This window comes from Orcinus orca, chromosome 2, assembly GCF_937001465.1.
Source record: "Orcinus orca chromosome 2, mOrcOrc1.1, whole genome shotgun sequence".
Lineage (NCBI taxonomy): Eukaryota > Metazoa > Chordata > Mammalia > Artiodactyla > Delphinidae > Orcinus > Orcinus orca.
Window position 1 is genome coordinate 103,909,760 of NC_064560.1, and position 21,020 is coordinate 103,930,779.

At 36.4% G+C, this 21,020-nt stretch overlaps 1 protein-coding gene across 2 annotated transcripts in view; it reads right to left on the reverse strand.

Moving 5' to 3' along the window:
* Nucleotides 1-21,020, reverse strand: part of UNC13C (unc-13 homolog C) — a 790,070-nt gene that overhangs the window by 344,449 nt on the left and 424,601 nt on the right. For both annotated transcript variants that reach the window (XM_049705963.1, XM_049705964.1), the window contains 2 exons: nt 20,429-20,656; nt 19,325-19,466 (listed from right to left, as the gene is read on the reverse strand). In XM_049705963.1, coding sequence (XP_049561920.1) covers nt 19,325-19,466; nt 20,429-20,656 — 370 coding nt within the window. The remainder of the gene's footprint in view (nt 1-19,324; nt 19,467-20,428; nt 20,657-21,020) is intronic.

A 21,020-nucleotide genomic window follows, 5' to 3' on the forward strand; every position in this document is an offset into this window, starting at 1 on the left:
ACCACTTGACAGCACCTGTGTTACTGTGGCAATGGTGCTCATCAATAGTAGCTACCCTTCATCATTAAAATGTAAACTCAAGTGTCTTGAAAATTAGAGTTCGATCTACATAATTATGAACCTTTAGCCAAAAATTTAGATTAAAAATACATCTATTTGAATGTTTTCAAACTTCCAAAAGAACACAACTTGATCAACTATAAACACAGCTTAAAAAGGTACCAAAAAAACTATCCTCCAGATGATATTAAGGTATGACTGATTATTCACAAAGAATTAATTTCAACAGAAGATATTACATTAGGTTAAACCATATGAAATTGCCATTATTGTAGGTCAAAAGAGTTGACCATCAGCAACTTCATATGGCTTGGCCTAGTAATAACTAGTTCCATATAACAAAATCTTGTTTCTGTCCTAGTTGAACATACACTTTGTACTTGGCAAGTACAAGAAATTCTATGAAATTAAAAAACTAGTGCGATCACATAACAGTCTGATCATTAAGATACTGAAGAAATTAGTGGTGGTGGTGTGACAGGGAAAATAAAGAAAAGTACCAAGTAACAAAGATACTCAAGATTTCCTAAATTGGATGTATTTGAGAATGGTACTGATCCTAGAGGGGACCACTTAAATACTACTGTAAAACATTTTTCAAGAAAGTCGGCCACTCCTCAGGGAACTTCCTTATCCCTCCCCCACCAGACAATGGATTAATTTTGTCTATTCAAGGAAATTTCAAGATCTTAAGCCCATGTGAGAATATTATCCTGACCTTAAAGGAGGCAGCAGTCAAAACTTCTGGCTATTAAAGAATTTCTTGGGGTTCTAGAAAGATCAGATCCATATTCATCACGGACAGTAGATAAATGAAGAGGATAAGATTTTACATAATAGAAAAAAAGATGTAGGGTGCCAGCATTTTATAAAGGGCACAGTAGAAGCCAGGCAAGACTGTCAGAGGTCTAAGGTCAAGGCCAGATGGCCATAGATGGTAAGGAAAGCTAGCCAGGTGTATAGATAGCATTCACATAAGAGCCACTCTTGAGTTGCACTGATCCTCTTTCCATAAATGTAAAGTCTTCTAAGGGGACTGACTCTTTCTGCTTGTCCACTGGCTATTAGCTGTACGAAAGCATGCCTCATTCTAAAGTAGTCCACAGCCTCTGAAATCTCCTGGAAAGGCAGTGCATAAAAGTATCAGTGACTTAACTTTCCCCCAATTTACCATTTCTCCACAACTTTACTCCTGTATTATGAAATACTGTGGGTTCTAATCACTTAGTTTCATTTCAATCTTTGTGACTAAATATACCACTGAAAAATAAACTTGGACTAGTTGTTTCAATTACTTGTAGGAACAAAGCAAGGTATAAACAATAGCTTAAAATCAAACATTTAATTAAACATGCTTTAAATCATATTAAATACGGCCCTTATATTAGCAGTGTTGAAAAAACAGTGTCTCGTTCTTTGAAGGAATTTTCCCAATACATGAACTTAATTATTTGGCAATGGTAAAGTTTCACAACGTAATATACCTATGATGTCAGAAAGGGTCTTAGATATCATCTTCAGATAAAAACACATGTTAAATGTCCCCTCAGAATTAGTGGTAGTTTTCCATCCTGTGCTTTCTTAATTTTATCCATAGTTCTGTGAGGACAGATCGAAAAAGGATGTCAAAATCTAGTCTTAGTAAAAGCTCAAGAAGTTATTCTACTGCTTATTTCAGTGCTTTAAATAAGACAAAATGCATTTTGTCCCCTTTACTGTCCCTTCAATTCCAACTCTAATCAAAACCATCACCAAAAGTAACATATCATGAAGACTAAAGGCATTGGTAAGGTTTCATCAAGCAGGAAAACATATACTGGTGATGCTAGTAAAAAAGTAAATGCTTGACCGCTGCAACGTCATGCTGGCCTCTGCCACCGCAGGCTCGCCCTGCATTCTGTACTCCTCCCTCCCCACGGCCTGAGTGAGCCAAAGCCCCTAAATCAGTTGCTACTTTACCCCGTCCTGTCTGGGCAGGGAATAGATGCCCTCAGGCGACCTACATGCATAGGCGGGGCCAAATCCAAAGCTGAACCCCAGGAACAGTGAGAACAAAGAAGAGAAAGGGGAATCTCTCCCAGCAGCCTCAGGAGCAGCAGAGTAAATCTCCACAATCAACTTGATGTACCCTGCATCTGTGGAATACCTGAATAGACGAGTCATCCCAAAATAGAGGCGGTAGACTTTGGGAGCAACTGTAGACTTGGAGTTTGCTTTCTGCACCTAATTTGTTTCTGCTTTTATGTTTATCTTAGTTTAGTGTTTAGAGCCTATTATCACTGGTAGATTTCTTTACTGATTTGGTTGCTCTCTTCCTTTTTATATATATATATATTTTTTTTCCTTTTTCTCTTTTTGTGTATGTGTATGCTTCTTTGTGTGATTATGTCTGTATAGCTTTGCTTTTGCCATTTGTCCTAGAGTTATTTCTGTCCCTTTTTTTTTTTTAGTATAGTTTTTAGTTCTTGTTCTCATTGGTGGATTTGTTTTTTGGTTTGGTTGCTCTCTTTCTTTTTTTAAATTAATTTTTAATTTCTTAATTTTTAATAATTATTTACATTTTACTAACTTTATTTATTATTTCATTCTTCTCTCTCTCTCCTTTCCTTCCTTCCTTCCTCTTTCCCTCCCTCCCTCCCTTCCTTCCTCACCCTTTTCTTCTGAGCCATGTGTCTGACAGGGTCTTGGTGCTCTAGTCAGGTGTCACGCCTGAGACTCTGAGGTGGCAGAGCCAAGTTCAGGACATTGGTCCACCACACATCTCCCAGCCCCATGTACTATCAAATGGAGAAAGCTCTCCCAGAGACCTCCATCTCAATGTTAAGACCCAGCTCCACTCAACGACCAGCAATCTACTGTGCTAGACACCCTATGTCAAACAACTAGCAAGACAGGAACACAACCCCACCTATTAGCAGAGAGACAGCCTAAAATCATGATAGTTCACAGACACCCAAAAAGAGACCACCGGATGTGGTCCTGCCAACCAGAAAGTCCAGATCCAGCCTCATCCAGCAGAACACAGGCACCAGTCTCCTCCACCAGGAGGCCTACACAACCCAATGAACCAATCTTGCCCACTGGGAGAAGACACAAAAATCAACAGGAAGTACGAACCTGCAGCCTGCAAAAAGGAGACCCCAAACACAGTAAGTTAAGCAAAATGAGAAGACAGAGAAATACACAGAAGATGAAGGAGAAAGGTAAAAACCCACCAGACCAAACAAATGAAGAGGAAATAGGCAGTATACCTGAAAAAGAATTCAGAATAATGAGAGTAAAGATGATCCAAAATCTTGGAAATAGAATGGAGAAAATACAAAATACATTTAACAAGGACCTAGAAGAACTAAAGAGCAAAAAACAGTGATGAACAACACAGTAAATAGAATTACAAACTCTCTAGGAGGAATCAATAGCAGAATAACTGAGGCAGAAGAAGGGATAAATAACCTGGAAGACAAAATAGTGGAAATAACTACCGCAGAGCAGAATAAAGAAAAAACATTGAAAAGAACTGAGGACAGTCTCGGAGAACTGTGGAACAGTATTAAATGCACCAACATTCAAATTATAGGGGTCCCAGAAGAAGAAGACAAAAAAAGAGACTGAGAAAATATTTGAAGAGATTATAGTTGAAAACTTCCCTAAGATGGGAAAGGAAATAGTCAATCAAGTCCAGGAAGCACAGAGAGTCCCATACAGGATAAATCCAAGGAGAAATATGCCAAGACACATATTAATCAAACTATCAAAAGTTAAATACAAAGAAAAATATTAAAAGCAGTGAAGGAAAAACAACAAATAACATAAAAGGGAATCCCCATAAGGTTAACAGCAGATCTTTCAGCAGAAACTCTGCAAGCCAGAAGAGAGTGGCAGGACATACTTCAAGTGATGAAAGGGAAAAACCTACAATCAAGATTACTCTACCCAGCAAGGATCTCATTCAGATTCAATGGAGAAATTAAACCCTTTACAGACAAGCAAAAGCTAAGAGAATTCAGCACCACCAAACCAGCTCTACAACAAATGCTAAAGGAACTTCTCTAGGCAGGAAACACAAGAGAAGGAAGAGACTTACAATAACAAACCCAAAACAATTAAGAAAATGGTAATAGGCACATACATATTGATAACTACCTTAAATGTAAAAGGATTAAATGCTCCAACCCAAAGACACAACCAGCTGAATGGAAACAAAAACAAGACCCATATATACGCTGTCTACAAGAGACCCACTTCAGATCTAGAGACACATACAGACTGAAAATGAGGTGATGGAAAAAGATATTCCATGCAAATGGAAATCAAAAGAAAGCTGGGGTAGCAAGTCTCATATCAGACAAAATAGACTTTAAAACAAGGACTATTACAAGAGACAAAGAAGGACACTACATAATGATCAAGAGATCAATCCAAGAAGAAGATATAACAATTGTAAATATTTATGCACCCAATATAGGAGCACCTCAATACATAAGGCAAATGCTAACAGCCATAAAAGGGGAAATTGACAGTAACACAATCATAGTAGGGGTCTTTAACACCCCACTTTCACCAATGGACAGATCATCCAAAATGAAAATAAATAAGGAAACACAAGCTTTAAACGTTGCATTAAACAAGATGGACTTAATTGATATTTACAGGACATTCCATCCAAAAACAACAGAATACACTTTCTTCTCAAGTGCTCATGGAACATTCTACAGGGTAGATCATATCTTGGGTAACAAATCAGGCCTTGGTAAACTTAAGAATACTGAAATTGTATCAAGTATCTTTTCCAACCACAACACTATGAGACTAGATATCAGTTACAGGAAAAAAATCTGTAAAAAATACAAACACATGGGGGCCAAACAATACACTACTAAATAACCAAGAGATCACTGAAGAAATCAAAGAGGAAAACAAAAAATACCTACAAACAAATGACAATGAAAACACGATGAAAACACGATGACTCAAAACCTATGGGATGCAGCAAAAGCAGTTCTAAGAGGGAAGTTTACAGCAATACAATCCTACCTCAAGATACAAGAAACATCTCGAAACAACCTAAACTTACACCTAAAGCAATTAGAGAAAGAAGAACAAAAAAACCCAAAGTTAGCAGAAGGAAAGAAATCATAAACATCCCATCAGAAATAAATGAAAAAGCAATGAAGGAAACGATAGCAAAGATCAACAAAACTAAAAGCTGGTTCTATGAGAAGATAAACAAAATTGATAAAACTTTAGCCAGACTCATGAAGAAAAAAAGGGAGAAGACTCAAATTAATAGAATTAAAATGAAAAAGGAGAAGTAACAACTGACACTTCAGAAATACAAAGGATCATGAGAGATTACCATAAGCAACTATATGCCAATAAAATGGACCATCTGGAAGAAATGGACAAATTCTTAGAAATGCACAGCCTTCTGAGACTGAACCAGGAAAAAACAGAAAATATAAACAGACCAATCACAAGCACTGAAATTGAGACTGTGATTAAAAATCTTCCAACAAACAAAAGCCCAGGACCAGATGCCTTCACAGGCAAATTCTATCCAACATTTAGAGAAGAGCTAACACCTATCCTTCTCAAACTCTTCCAGAATATAGAAGAGGGAGGAACACTCCCAAACTCATTGTACAAGGTCACCATCACCCTGATATCAAAACCAGACAAAGATGTCACAAAGAAAGAAAACAACCAGCCAATATTACTGGTGAACATAGATGCAAAAATTCTCAACAAAATACTACCAAACAGAATCCAACAGCACATTAAAAGGATCATACAGCATGATTAATTGGGGTTTCTCCCAGGAATGCAAGGATTCTTCAATATATGCAAATTAATCAATGTGATACAGCATATTAACAAATTGAAGGAGCAAAACCATATGATCATCTCAATAAATGCAGAAAACGCTTTTGACAAAATTCAACACCCATTTATGATAAAAACCCTCCAGAAAGTAGACATAGAGGGAACTTACCTCAATATAATAAAGGCCATATATGACAAACCCACAGCCAACATTGTGCCCAATGGTGAAAAACTGAAACCATTTCCACTAAGATCAGGAACAAGACAAGGTTGCCCACTCTCACCACTATTATTCAACATAGTTTTGGAAGTTTTAGCCACAGCAATCAGAGAAGAAAAAGAAATAAAAGGAATCCAAATGAAAAAGAAAATGAAAATGAAAAATCCAAATGAGAAAAGAAGAAGTATAACTGTCACTGTTTGCAGATGACATGATACTATACATAGAGAATCCTAAAGATGCTACCAGAAAACTACTAGAGGTAATCAATGAATTTGGTAAAGTAGCAGGAGACAAAATTAACGCACAGAAATCTCTGGCATCCCTATACACTAATGATGAAATATCTGGAAGCAAAATTAAGGAAACACTCCCATCTACCACCGCAACAAAAATAATAAAACACCTAGGAATAAACCTACGTAAAGAGACAAAAGACCTGTATGCAGAAAACTATCAGACACTGATGAAAGAAATTAAAGATGATACAAACAGATGGAGAAATATACCATGTTCTTTGATTAAAAGAATCAACATTGTGAAAATGACTCTACTACCCAAAGCAATCTACAGATTCCTTGCAATCCCTATCAAACTACCAATGGCATTTTTCATAGAACTAGAACAAAAAAATTCACAATTTGTATGGAAACACAAAAGATCCCGAATAGCCAAAGCAATCTTGAGAAAGAAAAATGGAGCTGGAGGAATCAGGCTCCCTGTTTTCAGACTATACTACAAAGCTACAGTGATCAAGACAGTATGGTACTGGCACAGAAACAGAAATATAGAACAATGAAACAGGATAGAAAGCCCAGAGATAAACCCACGCACATATGGTCACCTTATCTTTGATAAAGGAGGCAAGAATATACAATGGAGAAAAGACAGCCTCTTCAATAAGTAGTGCTGGGAAAACTGGACAGCTACATGTAAAAGAATGAAATTAGAACACTCCCTTACACCATACACAAAAATAAACTCAAAATGGATTAAAGACCTAAATGTAAGGCCAGAGACTATAAAACTCTTAGTGGAAAACACAGGCATCTTGCTATTTTTTATTTTCCCCATTTTTGTCCCATTTTCCTTTCTTTCTGTTTTTTTCAATTATTTTTTATAACTGGATTTTATCTACTTTGTTGTCATATTAGCTATTAATTCTTTTGTTTTGTCATTATAGTTGTTACTTTAGTATGCATATTAAATTATCACAATCTACAAATGTTTTATACCCTTTAATATACAGTGTAAGAACCTTATAATAGTATATTTTCAGTTTTGTCTCCTAGACCTTTATGCAATCATTATCATATATTTTAGTTATTGCATTAACAATCAGGAATAAGTTATTACTTTTGTGTTAATACTTACCAATCTTTTAAATAAATCTAAATAAAATGTAAGAGCGTAATATATATGTCAATGAGGTTATTATTTCCAGAGTTCATTCTTTTTCATGCCTTTATATTGATCTGTATTTTCCTCTGGCATCACATTTCTTCTGCCTGAGAAACTTCTCTTAATATTTTTTGTAGTGCCAGTCAGAAGGAAAGGAATTCTTTCAGCTTTCATATGTATGGAAAGCCTTTATTTTGTCTTTGTATGTTTTAAACCATTCATTGCCTTTTTTTGAAGAGTGTTTTCTCTGTGTTTAGAACTCTAGTTTGACAGTTTCTCTTACAACAATGAAAAGATGATGCTCCATTGTACTACTGGTTACACCATTTCTGAGGCTATCTTTATGTTTCTTACTCTGTGTATGGTGTGCCTTTTTTCTCTGGAAGTTTTCATGATTTCCTTTTCTTCACTCGTTTGGAGCAATTTGACTATGTTGTGTTGATGTAATTTTTTCATGTATCTTATGCTTGAGATTCATTGAGCTTCTTGAGCCTGTGGTTTTATAATTCTGATCAAATTTGGGAAAAGAAAGTCCATTATTTCCTCAGATACTTTTATACCCATCTTCCCTTCTTCTCCTTTAGGGAACTCCGATTAGATGATTTTTGGCTTCTTGAACCAGTCTCAACTATTCTGTTTATTCTTTGAAATTTTCTGTATGTTTCATCTCATATTTTTTTATTATTATGTCTGTAAGATAAATAATCTTTTCTTCTGCAATATTTAATCTGCATCATTCCTATTCAGTGTACTTTCCATTGTACACAATGTATTTTTCATTTCTAGAAATTCATTTTCAGTCTTTTGTAAAAAATATCTTCAGTATCTTCACTTATCTGTTTTCACGTTGGGTTTTTTGTACTGGGTTTTCCCTGGCTCTCTTTGGGTGGTTGTTTTGAATGATTGGCACTAGTAAGGGAATGAGATAGTGTGGAAAGGGCACTTACTGCAGTAATAGAAGATGAAGATAAGAGTCTTTGTTCTTTTACTTTCCTTGTTTGGATGAATTCTTTAGCAACAATCTGTTTCCCTCCCTGAGTCTTAGCTTTCTTATTTATAAAATGACAATAACAACAACAACAGTAATGGCAATGCTTCGTAAGGTATTTGAGAAGTGTAATACATGTGGTAGCAGTTAAGATACAGTAAATGGTTACACAAATATCAGTGACTATAATTATGATGATACTTTCAATGATTTGGGTTTTAGATTTTTTTTCCTAGCCATTATATCTCAATAAGGTGATTACTTATCTAGAATTTCTTTTGTCCAATATTATCTTGTTTTATACACCCTTTACACAGAGATAAATGTTCTATTGTCAAGCTCAGCCAGGATGGCAGGACCAAGGGGAACTGTCCATTCGCCCCTAATTTCCTAGCATTGACTCTTTTCCTAGCTGATATGAGTCTCAGCACAGTCTCCCCACCAATTAGAATGAGAACTGTGTATGAGGAAGCAACTATTGTGCATATTTACCTCAATGTCTGTAGCATCTAGGAGAGTGCCTCACACATAAATATTTGTTGAAAGAATTATTTTTCTAAACAGGGTTGGAGCTGGTACTGACACACACACAAAATGCCCAGGAAGTTGGACTTTACATTGTACAGTTCTAAGTTGGTAGAGATCTGCACATTTCCAATTTGGCTAGGGATAGCACTAGCATGTGAGTCTCCTTTCTCTGCCTTCAAAATGGTTGGTCCACATGTGGGGCACATCCAAGAGGTGGGGGGATGAACCAAACAGAGGATGGCTGGCTATAGTGATTGGGTCTTGAAAATGCTACAAAAATCCAGATGACTGTTAAGTACCTTTACTTACATTCTATAAATATATATATATATATATATATATATATATATATATATATATATTTTACTCAGGGGGAATTGGTTCAATCCATAGGCTCAAATTAGTCACCAGGAGACCACCCACGACTTGTATGGTTTGTTTCACAAAGAGGAATTGGGCTAACTGCTTAAAAATGCAAAGAAACCGTGAGCACTAGAGGTAGGAAACACATGACCTTAGTGCTAAGGCTATTACGAACCACATGGAAGCTAATTAATGAAAAGCTATTGATTAGACATCAGGAATCAGACTGGAGTACAGAGCAGGGAGGAAAGAAGGGAGGGGAAGGGACACAAGGAGGGACAGTGACAGATGAGAGGCAGACAGGGAGAGGGAGAGACGGAGAGAGAGAAGAGAAAATATATAATGGAGGGGCAGAGATGGAGAAAAACACATAGAGATGGACAAACATCAGAGAAAAATAGAGAAAATAAATAAGCATAATAATTTCTGCCCTTTTGGAGTTCTACTGTTTGGCTTTTCCTGGACTCCTGCAAAGGCTTTCTGTAATACAATTTGTTTCTTCCTAATTCCTTTTCTATGGACCAGTTTAAATGTAGACCCTTTCTTCCCACCAAGAGGGATCTCTACAGAATAGACCCCATTGCCCCAAGAGTTTGCTGTTTGTAATTTAACTGCTCCCTAAAGATCTGGGGAATTTTGTTTGAATTCTAGTTGATCCTCAGTTTAAAACTAAGTAAAGTCTATGTTCCTCTGTATCTCAGCCTATAGAATATCAAGGATCTGTCCTGATCCAAAATTTTATGGTTTGTTGACTATAAATCTATTCTTTTTGGTGGCCCTAAGTTCATACTTCATTGAATTCTGTCCAGACCTCTTTCCATACACCTTCCTCTCCTTACTAACCCTTAAGTTCTGGTATGAATTATTCATGAAGTAGGTGCTAGTCTATTGGCTCTGCTGTATATGGATGAGTAATGGTTCAACCTTGTTTACTAAGTTAAAGGCACTACTGGTTATTATATCCCCCTGTTGCCAGGCATATTCACGATGTAGACAATGGTAAGTAAACAAATTTGTAAGCCCGTGAAGTGTGACTAAACTCCTTCTTGCTTTAGACAATCGTGGGACTATCTTCTTGACAAATGACTTCCTGATGCATCATTGTAAGCTAGCTCAGACGACTGAGGAAATGCTCCCATCCCACATAGCCCAGGAAAGGCCTCCGCTAGTAATCCAGGCAATAAATCAAATCCTTGATTACATTCAGGCTGTCATTTTAAAATATTAACCTGCCATGCTCTGAAGACATTTTTATTTAACTGTAGTATTTAAATGTTATCTCCTATGGAGCTGAGTTTATGCTTAATTCATACTCAGCCCTGGGCTGAGCAGCACATGGCACAGTGGAGAGCCTTGGGCCTGAGGCACTCGGTGTGCCACCGCATCTGGGTAGCTGTGAATGCAACATGGGTGGCATATGCTTCAAAGGGCCAAGACAATCAAACCTCTACAAATAACAGCATTATGAATTTTGGGTGCTTATGTGTTAAAAGAGCTTTCATGTACACTACTTCCTAATAATAACTTCATTGAGTCAAGGTGGGGAATGCTTTTTGTGCACAATGCCCACTGTGAAACTGAGATTCAAAGAGGTTGAGGGGTTTCCTGGAGGTCAAGAAGCATGCTGGATCCAGAATAGTTCTGGAACTCAGGTTTGTAAACTTGAAGGACAGAGAGCTTTTGTGTATAACATGAAATTACTCAAGTCAGTACTTTCCGTGGACCCAGTACAGTGCTTTGCATATAAAGGACACTCAGGAAATGAGGGTGGAATTTAACTGCTACCCCACAAAGCAAGTGAAGCTGGTTGTTCAGTCAATACATGAGTAGAATGTTTAAACACCACTGCCGTGCCTATTCAACACCACCATGAATAAATGAGGGCGTGTCCACACTCCTACCACAGGCAATGTATTGACTAGACTCTCTGTTATTAAAATAACTCTTTACTCCAATGGTTAATATTGACACCAATCTAAAAAAGATAGCCAATACGTACCAGCTACTGCCCCTCCAGGAGGGAATCAGCATATTTTGTTTTTATTTCCTATGTTAGCAAAAGTGAGGCACCAAGGATCAACTGTAGAGTTCTCTAGAAAGCATAGTATCAACACATATATAAAATTTAAGTCTTCTAACTACAAAATGTCTTATTCAAATCGGCAGACTATACTTCCATTTTCTCTCTAGAACCCACTGGGAGAGACTGACTCCTTTTCCTCCTGAGGGAATGGTTTATGATAAGCATAACCATTTCTTTAATTATAGCACAGGAAAATAAAATCGGGTCATAATTAATTATGAAATGATCGAATCCATAACTTACTAGGATCCAAGAGCAAAGATAAGGAGCACCTTAGATTTACGTAACACTATATCAATTTCAAAGTGCTTTCATGTAGATTAGTGTAATTAATTTTCATGTGATATTTTAAAAATAACACGTTTACAACCCCTCCTACCCCACATTTCTGCAAGGGCTTAATTGGTCATGTCTCTGTTCTCTGTAAACACTGTCCAGAGTGCCACATTCTAGAATCACACATCCCTAGTCTTTTGAAGATTAAAATTTCAAACTTCTTTTTTTAACCCATGGCAAGAGAGGTAAAATTAAAATTGAAATTACTTAGCATTAATCTTTTGAGGGCATCAAAGTGCCATTAGTGGGTGAACCATTAGGCTTTCAAACAAAAAAAATTGAAAAATTACTTCATCTGCATTTTTGTCTTACCAGCTTTGTGACTGCCTGCCTGGTTCAGGTCCAGAGGAAGAGTCTGAAGGTGGGGAAAGACACACCTCTTTATTTCTACTTGTATCTTATTTTTGCCTTCACAATAGGGGGCTGCTTTGTAGTCTTGTCTCTACTATAACCTGTCTAAGCTTTGATTTTCTCATCAGTAAGATAAGGGAGTTGGATAAAACCATGTCTCAAAACTTCGCCCAGTTTCAATTCTCTAAATTCTTCTTTCAGCAGTACTTCCTTCCTACAGCACCTTGTTCATCAGACTCCTCTTGGCCTCACTATCCAGGCTGGAACCTTTTCGGTATGAAAGTATTACTGCCATTTCTGCTCTAAGTCCTGAATCTCGGCACAAAGGATGTGATCATGTTATTAACGCTAATAATTATAAAAATACAACTGCCATTTTGAATATGCTTAACAAGAGACAAAAGCTCTATATACATTATCTCAACAAATATATCAGTCCTGGGAAGTATGTATTATCCCATTTTCTCCATATTAGAAAAGCTAAAGCTCAGAATTGAAGCAAATTGCCCCAAATGCAAACTAAAGCCATACGATGAATAAGCCGTCCTATTTTCAGAATGTCAGGACACGTTTTTACACTCCAGTTCACAGGGCAGAACTGTCAGGGTAGTGGGAGGCCTGGGTGAGTTCATCTGCGACATGTATGCATTTTTCAAAATCTGCACATAAATACACTATGAACTCATTTCCTCCTTCCTTATAAAGGAAGACAAGTTTGCAACTATCACACCATTTTCATGCTCAAATGAAATCATGGACAGGTAGATTCAAAATAGTATTTCTAGAACCAGTGATATAGAATATCGATAATAAAAATGGAATCTTGGAGTTCAGGTAACTGGCAACAAAATTAATTACTGTTGAAAATTTAGGCATTCATTTTTTTATATTCTAGAAGGAAAATGTGGAAAATATTTGTGAGCATGATTTCACTTAAAGCTCATAAATATTTTGTCAGTAAAGTGAAAAATGTGAAAAATATTCTATATATATATATATATATATTATATGCACAGCCTAGTGCAATAAATTTAAATTTCTTCCTTGAAAAGGATGCTGTTTTAAAAATACATGTATTGTTGGTGCCTCCTATCAAAAGGAAAACAAGTATACGGTAAATTACACGAAAAACTGCCAGTTAGAATACTGATTACTCATGTTTTCAATATCCATTCCAGTATACTCAGCCCATGAACCATGAATCTTTCTAGCCTGTCCAGTGGGAGCAAACACTATTCCTGACGTGACTGAACACTGGGCACTGTCATATCTAATTCTTTTGGGTGGACCTTACCTTGGTCTTGGGAAGTTTCCTCATATGCATGCACTTATCATTGTTCAGCTGATTTGTCAAAGGGGGTCCTTTCCAGGATTATAAAACTAGAATATTTCTACTACTGCATTTCTTTAAATGGATGCTTTATTTCATTGATTGCAACTGAAAACCTATGCGTCACATACCTCCAAAGGTTGTACCTTGTTTCACATGTTCTGTGTTGGCTTTCATACTGTTTTATTTTGTTTTGCTTATCAATTAAATTCAAAGTTCCAGACTTTCTATTCTAGTCAAGAGGGAGTAACCGGGACTAGAGATTCCCCCCACATGAAAAGTCAAGAAGTGAGCGAAATATATAAAACATTGTTTCTCAATATACTGAAGATCTGTCAAAGAAGAACAGTGATTTCAAGGAGGTGAAAAAAATTAACAAGGTGAGCCTTACCATTACTTCAGCTTACTTCCCTGAGGGAGTTTCCAGGCCACTGTGCAAAGAGAGAAAACCCAGGTGGAGTCCACTGGACTCTCTGAGTTGAAAATCTGAAAAAGCCAATGTAGCTAGAAGTCACAGGGCATACATACTATCAAAAAGAAGAGAACTGAACAGAAAGAAAGCAACAATCTACTTCAGGCTCATCTTGGGCAATCCGCTGAGTAATAAGTGCACGCATGTGATGAAACTACCCAAAGCCAGGTTAAAAGCCACCCTTGAAAGGATTAGATGTCACAGTGCCCAACACTCACCAAGGCTAGAAATAGTGTTTGTGTCCACTGCACAGACAAGAAAACCTTATCATTCATGAGTCAGTAGGTGGAGGACATGTTAGAGTCTTGCTTCAGTACTGAGGAATAATTAGCCTGAAGTTGAGTGCTATTTCATTCCCACTTAACAAATTTTAAAAAGCAAGACCTACCTAAAGAACTGTATGTTTCCATGTAACTTAACTATGTCTCAGAACAGAGCTCAAGAATATTTAGAGGATACCAAAAGTATCCAGCAACCAACAAAGTAATATTTGCAAAGTATTTCATTCAATATAAAATTACCAGGCACATGAAGTAGCAGAAAAACACAACACAAAACAAGGGAAAAAAAATTATCAATCAAAACTGACCAAGAATGGACACAAATGTTAGAATTGTCAGTCAAGGGCATCAAAACAATTATTACAAGTATTGCATGAATCAGAAAACTAAGTAGAGAAAGACAATGTCAGGGGAATGAGAAGACAAGCTACAGACATGGAGAAAGTATTTTCAAAAGGCACATGTGATGAAAGACTATTATCCAAAATATTCAAAGAAATCTTAAAACTCAATAATAATAAACAACTTGATTAAGAAATGGGCCAGGGGAGGTTCCGTCGTGGCGCAGTGGTTGAGAGTCCGCCTGCCAATGCAGGGGACACGGGTTCGTGCCCCGGTCCGGGAAGATCCCACATGCCGCGGAGCGGCTGGGCCCGTGAGCCATGGCCGCTGAGCCTGTGCGTCCGGAGCCTGTGCTCCGCAACGGGAGAGGCCACAACAGTGAGAGGCTCACGTACCGCCAAAAAAAAAAAAAAAAAAAAGAAATGGGCCGAAAACCTTAACAGACACCTCACCAAAGATAATGAACAGGATTGCAAATAAGCAAATGAACAGATGTTCCACATGGATCGTCTCAAATGAAAATCAAATTAAAATGAGGTACCATACGCACCTACCAGATCAGCCGAAATTCAAAATACTGACAATGTCAAACGCTAGAGAGGATGTGGAACAAGAAGAACTGTTATTCACTGCTGGGGAGAACACAAAATGGTCCAGACACTATGGAAGACAGTTTGGCCGTTTCTTACAAAACTAAACATACCCTTACCATAGAATCTAGCAATCATACTCCTTGGCATTTACCCTAAGGAGCTGAAAATTTATGTCCACATAAAAACCTGCATATGAATATTTATAGCAGCTTTATTCATAATGGCTAAAACTTGGAAGTAACCAAGATGTTCTTCAGTAGGTGAATGAATAAAAACACTCTAGTACATCAAGGCAATTAAATATTATTCAGTGCTGAAAAAGAAATGAGCTATCAAGCCATGAAAAAAAACACAGAGGAAACTTCAGTGCATATTACTAAATGAAAAAAAAAGTCAATCTGGAAATGCTACGTACTGTATGACTCCAACTATATGACGTTTTAGAAAAGGCAAAACTTTGGAGACAGTAAAAAGATCAGTAGTTGCCAAGGATTTGGCGAGGGAAGAGGAGTGAATGGATGAAGCGCAGAGGATTTTTAAGGCAGTAAACATACTTTGTATGATACCATAATGATGGATACATGTCATTATACATTTGCCCAAATGTATAAAATGTAAAACACTATGAGAAAGGTAATGTCTACTCTGAATTTTGAGTGATTATCTTGTGTCAATGTAGGTTTATCAATTGTAACAATATACCCACATGCTGGTGGGAGATGGTGATAATGGAGGGAGGCTATGCATGCGTGGGGGTAGCAGGTACATGGGAAATCACTACACATTCCTCTCAATTTTCCTATGAACCTCCTCCCCCCCAATAACATCTTAATTTTAAACAATTAAGTAGAGATATGGAAGATACAGAGACTCAATTTGAACTCCCTGACATGGAAAATAAATGTCTGAGATGAAAAACACAGTGGCTTGGATTAAGAGTAGATTAGACATTACAGAAGAAAAGGTCAGTGAATTTGAATGCCTAGCAATAGAAATAATTTAAAGTGAAACACAGAGAAAGGAAGGGAGGCAGAGAGAGAGGGAGAGAGAACATAAGCGCATCCGTGGCCTGTGGGACAACTTCAACAGGCTTAATATATGTATAAGTGAAATCTCCAGAAGACAGGGACAGAAAGAATATTTAAAGAAACAGTGGCCAAAATTCCCCCAAATTTAAAGAAAACTGCAAACTCACAGGCCCAAGTAGCTCAATAAACCCTAAGCACCAGAAACACAACGAAAATTACACCATGGCGCACTGCAATCAAATTGTACAGGTGAGTAAAGAAAACAAAACCTTAAAAGCAATTATGGGGGGAAAAAGACATGTACAAGGTAGCAAAGAAGACAACAGATTTATCATTGAAAATAAGGAAGCGAGGCAAACACAAAGACAATGGAACAATATCGGCCAAGTAAAGTTTTAAAAATGACATTCGGAATTATATGATTCTCTCAATAGACGCAGTAAAAGCATTAGACAAAATGCAACATTGATTTCTGATCAAAATTCTTAGCCTACTGGAAGTAGCAGATGGCTGTCTTAACTGGAAAATTTGCATCTGCAATAAGCCCAAAGCTAATATCACAGTTATTCAAGAAAGGAACGTCTTCCATCTAAGATCAGGAAAAAGGCCACGATGTCTGCTCTTATCACTTTTACTTGGCATTATTCTGGAAATCTTAGCCAAGGCAATAAAGCAATCAAAACCATATCAGGCTTCCTTTTGTGTGAAAAACGATAAGTCAATTAAAAACTTCACATGAAAATAATTCAAAGGTTCTAAAATAAATAAAATAACTTTGAAAAAAGAAAAAGTTGGAGGGCTAGCACTACCTGATTTTAAGACTTTATTTATTATAAAGTATAACTAATCAAGACCATGTGGTAGTGGCATATACCTGGAGAAAAAGATCAAAATAAAAAATCCAGAAACAGAAATAATCTCCACACATATACAGAAAGCAGAATTTTATAAAAGGTGCAAAAGCAGTTTAGTACAGAAAGGATAGTGTTTTCAAAAAATGGTGCAGGAACCACTGGATTTCCATACGCGAAATAAAGAACTTGGGTCTATAACTTATACCACATTAAAAATAATCACATCAAAATGTATCATAGACCAACATGTGAAACATTAAAAATATAAAACTTATACAAATAAAAACACACAAAAATAAAAATGGGCAAAATACTTGGATAGTTAACTAATGAAGACACATGGATAGCATATAAACATATTCTAAGATGCCTGAAATCATTAGTCGTTAGATAAATACAAAATAAAAGCAGTATAAGATAACAAGACACATGTATTAGAATGGCTAAAATCCAAGACTGGCCTGACATTGTAAGGATTTGTGAGACCTGGAATTCCCATACACAGGTGGTGAAAATGTATATAGAATGGTACAAGCACTTAGGAAGAGTCTTAAAAATTAAACATGCTCCTAATATATGTTCCAGCTATTCTAGTCTTAGGTATTTATTCAAGAGAAATGTAAACATATGTCCATATAAGTGCTCTTAACAACTTCATTTTTTAATAGCTAAAAACTATAAACATACCAAATGGCCATTGAAGGTGACTGCATAAACCAACGGTTATATTTTAATACAATGAAATGCTACCTGGCAATAAAAAGAAATAAATTATTGCTAAACCCTACAACATGGATGGATCTCAAAACAGCTATGCTGAGTGAAAAAAAACACACAAAAGAAGGATGCATGCTGTAAGATCTATTCACACAAAATTGTAGAAATGCAAAAAAAAAAAAAAAAAAGTTCTATAGCACCATAAAGCCAGCCAGTGATTGCCTGGCATGGGGGGGCAGTCAGGAGGGATGGCTTCAATGGGGCATAAAGAACCTTTTTGGGTTGACAGATATGTTCATCTTCTTGTCTGTGGTGACAGTTTCATAGGGTATACATATGTCAAAACTTAAATTGTACACTATGAAGATGTAGACTTTTTTTTCCAATTATACTTCAATAAAGTTCTTTTTAAACTTTCAAATCTCCAGCTTCTCCTAAGAAACTGGAAATTCTAGCTGCATTGCAGCTGCAGGACTGCATGGCAGTGGAAGCTGTGTCTTTCCCAAGTCACTTGCTCTCAAGTTTCCCACAGTCCTTGTCCCTCCCCTTTTTTGCCCTCATCCTACTTTAGTCACTTAACTTGACTGCCTTAGGAATAAGAATTTATGACTATCAATTGATTTATCTTCTCTTAACAAACAAAGAGATATTAAAATGGTTTCTCCCAGCAGTCTGAAGTAGAAATCATAGAAAGCTCTTAACTTTTTCCATGGTACTCTCTGTTATTGGGTCCCAACTGATTTTCCACACCCTTTTCTTAACACTCCCTTCATCAGCCAATATACATGTGAAATTCTGTATTTTATATATACTCTTGTCCACATTCCCAAACAAGCTGTATGTGTTGAGTTTGCTTATTTAGCATGTTTATGAGAGCCATGTGTAAACTATTAACAAAGAAAGAAGGAGAGAAAAAGAACAGTCTGCCTTTAAACTCACAGTTAGGGCTTTTCATTTCTACCAAATGGTAATTGGACGTTACCTTCTCTCTCTCCAAAAAGGGCTAATAGAAAGAAAAGAACCCTTGACAAAAAATGATTTCTTGCTGTTTGGTACAGGATATAAGAGGTTTAAAATAAATGACCTCACAGAAAATGAGAGGTTTTAAAAGTTATCATCAACAATTTCATCAGTACAGGCTGGTGTAGCTGTAATGGGCCAGGTGATGCCCCAAATCTTTCTATTGTCTTTAGTCATCAATCTTCAGATGCCAAGCTATTGCTGAATCAAGCTTGTAAATTCCTTACTAGATTGGGCCAACCCAAGTTACAGATCATGTCATAATCTTTTTTTTTTTTTCTCCTGCAAACTCACCTTAGCTGTGCCAACTTTTTTGTTTGTAATATTTTTTTTAATTCACTTGCTTCCCAAGATGAAGAATAAATAATAAATATTATGAGGTTACTGAGTTCATAATATTAGTTTCACTTTTTTATAATTTATGCATAGATACAATTAAAAAATGAGATAATTATTGCTTGCATACTGTGAATGCCTGTCTTAAATTTATCCTGAAATATTTTAATATTTGTAATAGTTTCATTATTTACTTACAAATAAAACTTCTCATCCCATACTGGATTCAAGTTTCCAAAAATGGTTTTAGTTCTTCTTTTGTTCTTTCCGACTTGAACTGTAACATATGGGTCACTTGACCCTGTTTTGTCTTTTGCCTGCAAGCCTTGTGCAGAAACCACTGAAATAAACCAAATTCAAACTTTTAATATAAAGATTTCCTCAGAAACAAAAAAATTGATAATGAAGGAAACATTTTCTATTTCGTTGTCCCCTTGGTTTGCAATGCAACCCCATTGCTTTCATTTTCATGAGCAACAGGACTTAACAAAATGTTTAAGAAAAGAATGAATCACAGAACATTAAAACCTTCCTTTCATGAATATTTGCTTTTGCCTGTAATGAACAGTAGTGGTATACATACATATGCATATTAGCTATATACTCATATATATCACTGCACCATGTATAGATAAATGAGAATGCACATACAATAAGCAAATTACCCAATGTAATTCAAAGGTCTGTGATTTAAAATGTATTCATTTATTTATGAAATTACTGTCAGTATTGATCAACTCAACTCAGTAACAGAACCTTCTTTATTTTACCTTTTGAATACAATATGAGTAAGTTAAAAGGCGTGGTAAATATCAACATGTAACATATGCAGTTGCTGTTACTTACAAGCAACTTCAGAAGTTCAAGTTATTAGACATCACTAAACTCAGATTGCCAAATCAAGGATCAAATGAATGAGGGATACCGATCCAGGAGTATATAAAACAATATTTGTTTTCTCATTAAGAAAAACTGACCGAAGAGATTACTGGCTACTCTTGTCATTTATCAGTGGCAGGCAGCAACAAAGCTAGTCTCCTGTAAACTGCAGTGTATTGATGAGTATATTACAAAATAGAACTTTCTTCCTCTTGAAGAGCTTTTGATTAGAACAAGACATAGACTGAAATGATTTCAATTATCTAGTACACATTTCAGAAATTTGAAGTACCAATTAGACTTCAATATTGACAAGATTGAAAAATTCTACTTATCTTACCTATAACTATTAGTAGCAGTGATTTCTAAGACATATAAAAATCTCAATATGGAATGAAAATTTTAAAAAAGACTTATTTTTACCTGTAATGGTTATTTTTGCTGACCACTTAGATGTCCCGTCCAGTACACTCTGTTTGGCCGCCTTTGTGTACTGCACAAAATCTTCTTTAGAAATCTGAAACATTTCCTGAATTACTTCAAACACCTCTGGCCTGTTTGTCTCCCTGATCTTCATTCTTTCTTTCATGGCTGTAATAATGGTCTGAGTCTTGTCTTCCGCACCATGCTTAGAACTCTTTTCTGCCGCTCCTATAATAGAAAAATCAACGGTGATGTAAATATACATGAAGTTACTTTTTGAGGGACCAAGAGAGGGAGAAAAAGAAAAGGAAGAACATGAGAATGAATGAATGCTTTCATTGTGAGAAGTCAGGGTGGCTTTTTCAAAAAATATCAGGGGAACAAGCTCTATGCTGAGACTAGTCCTTGTGTTACTGGCAAGGAAATGGACCTCCACGATCCCAGTTTTTTCAGTTGTATTACTGAACCGAATCACAGTTGTGCAAATATTTGGTTTGAATTTTTAAAAACAAATTTCAAAACCAAAAGGAGCGCACACAATCGAATCTGTTATATACCACACATATTTACTCACTGAGAAACCAAAACAAAA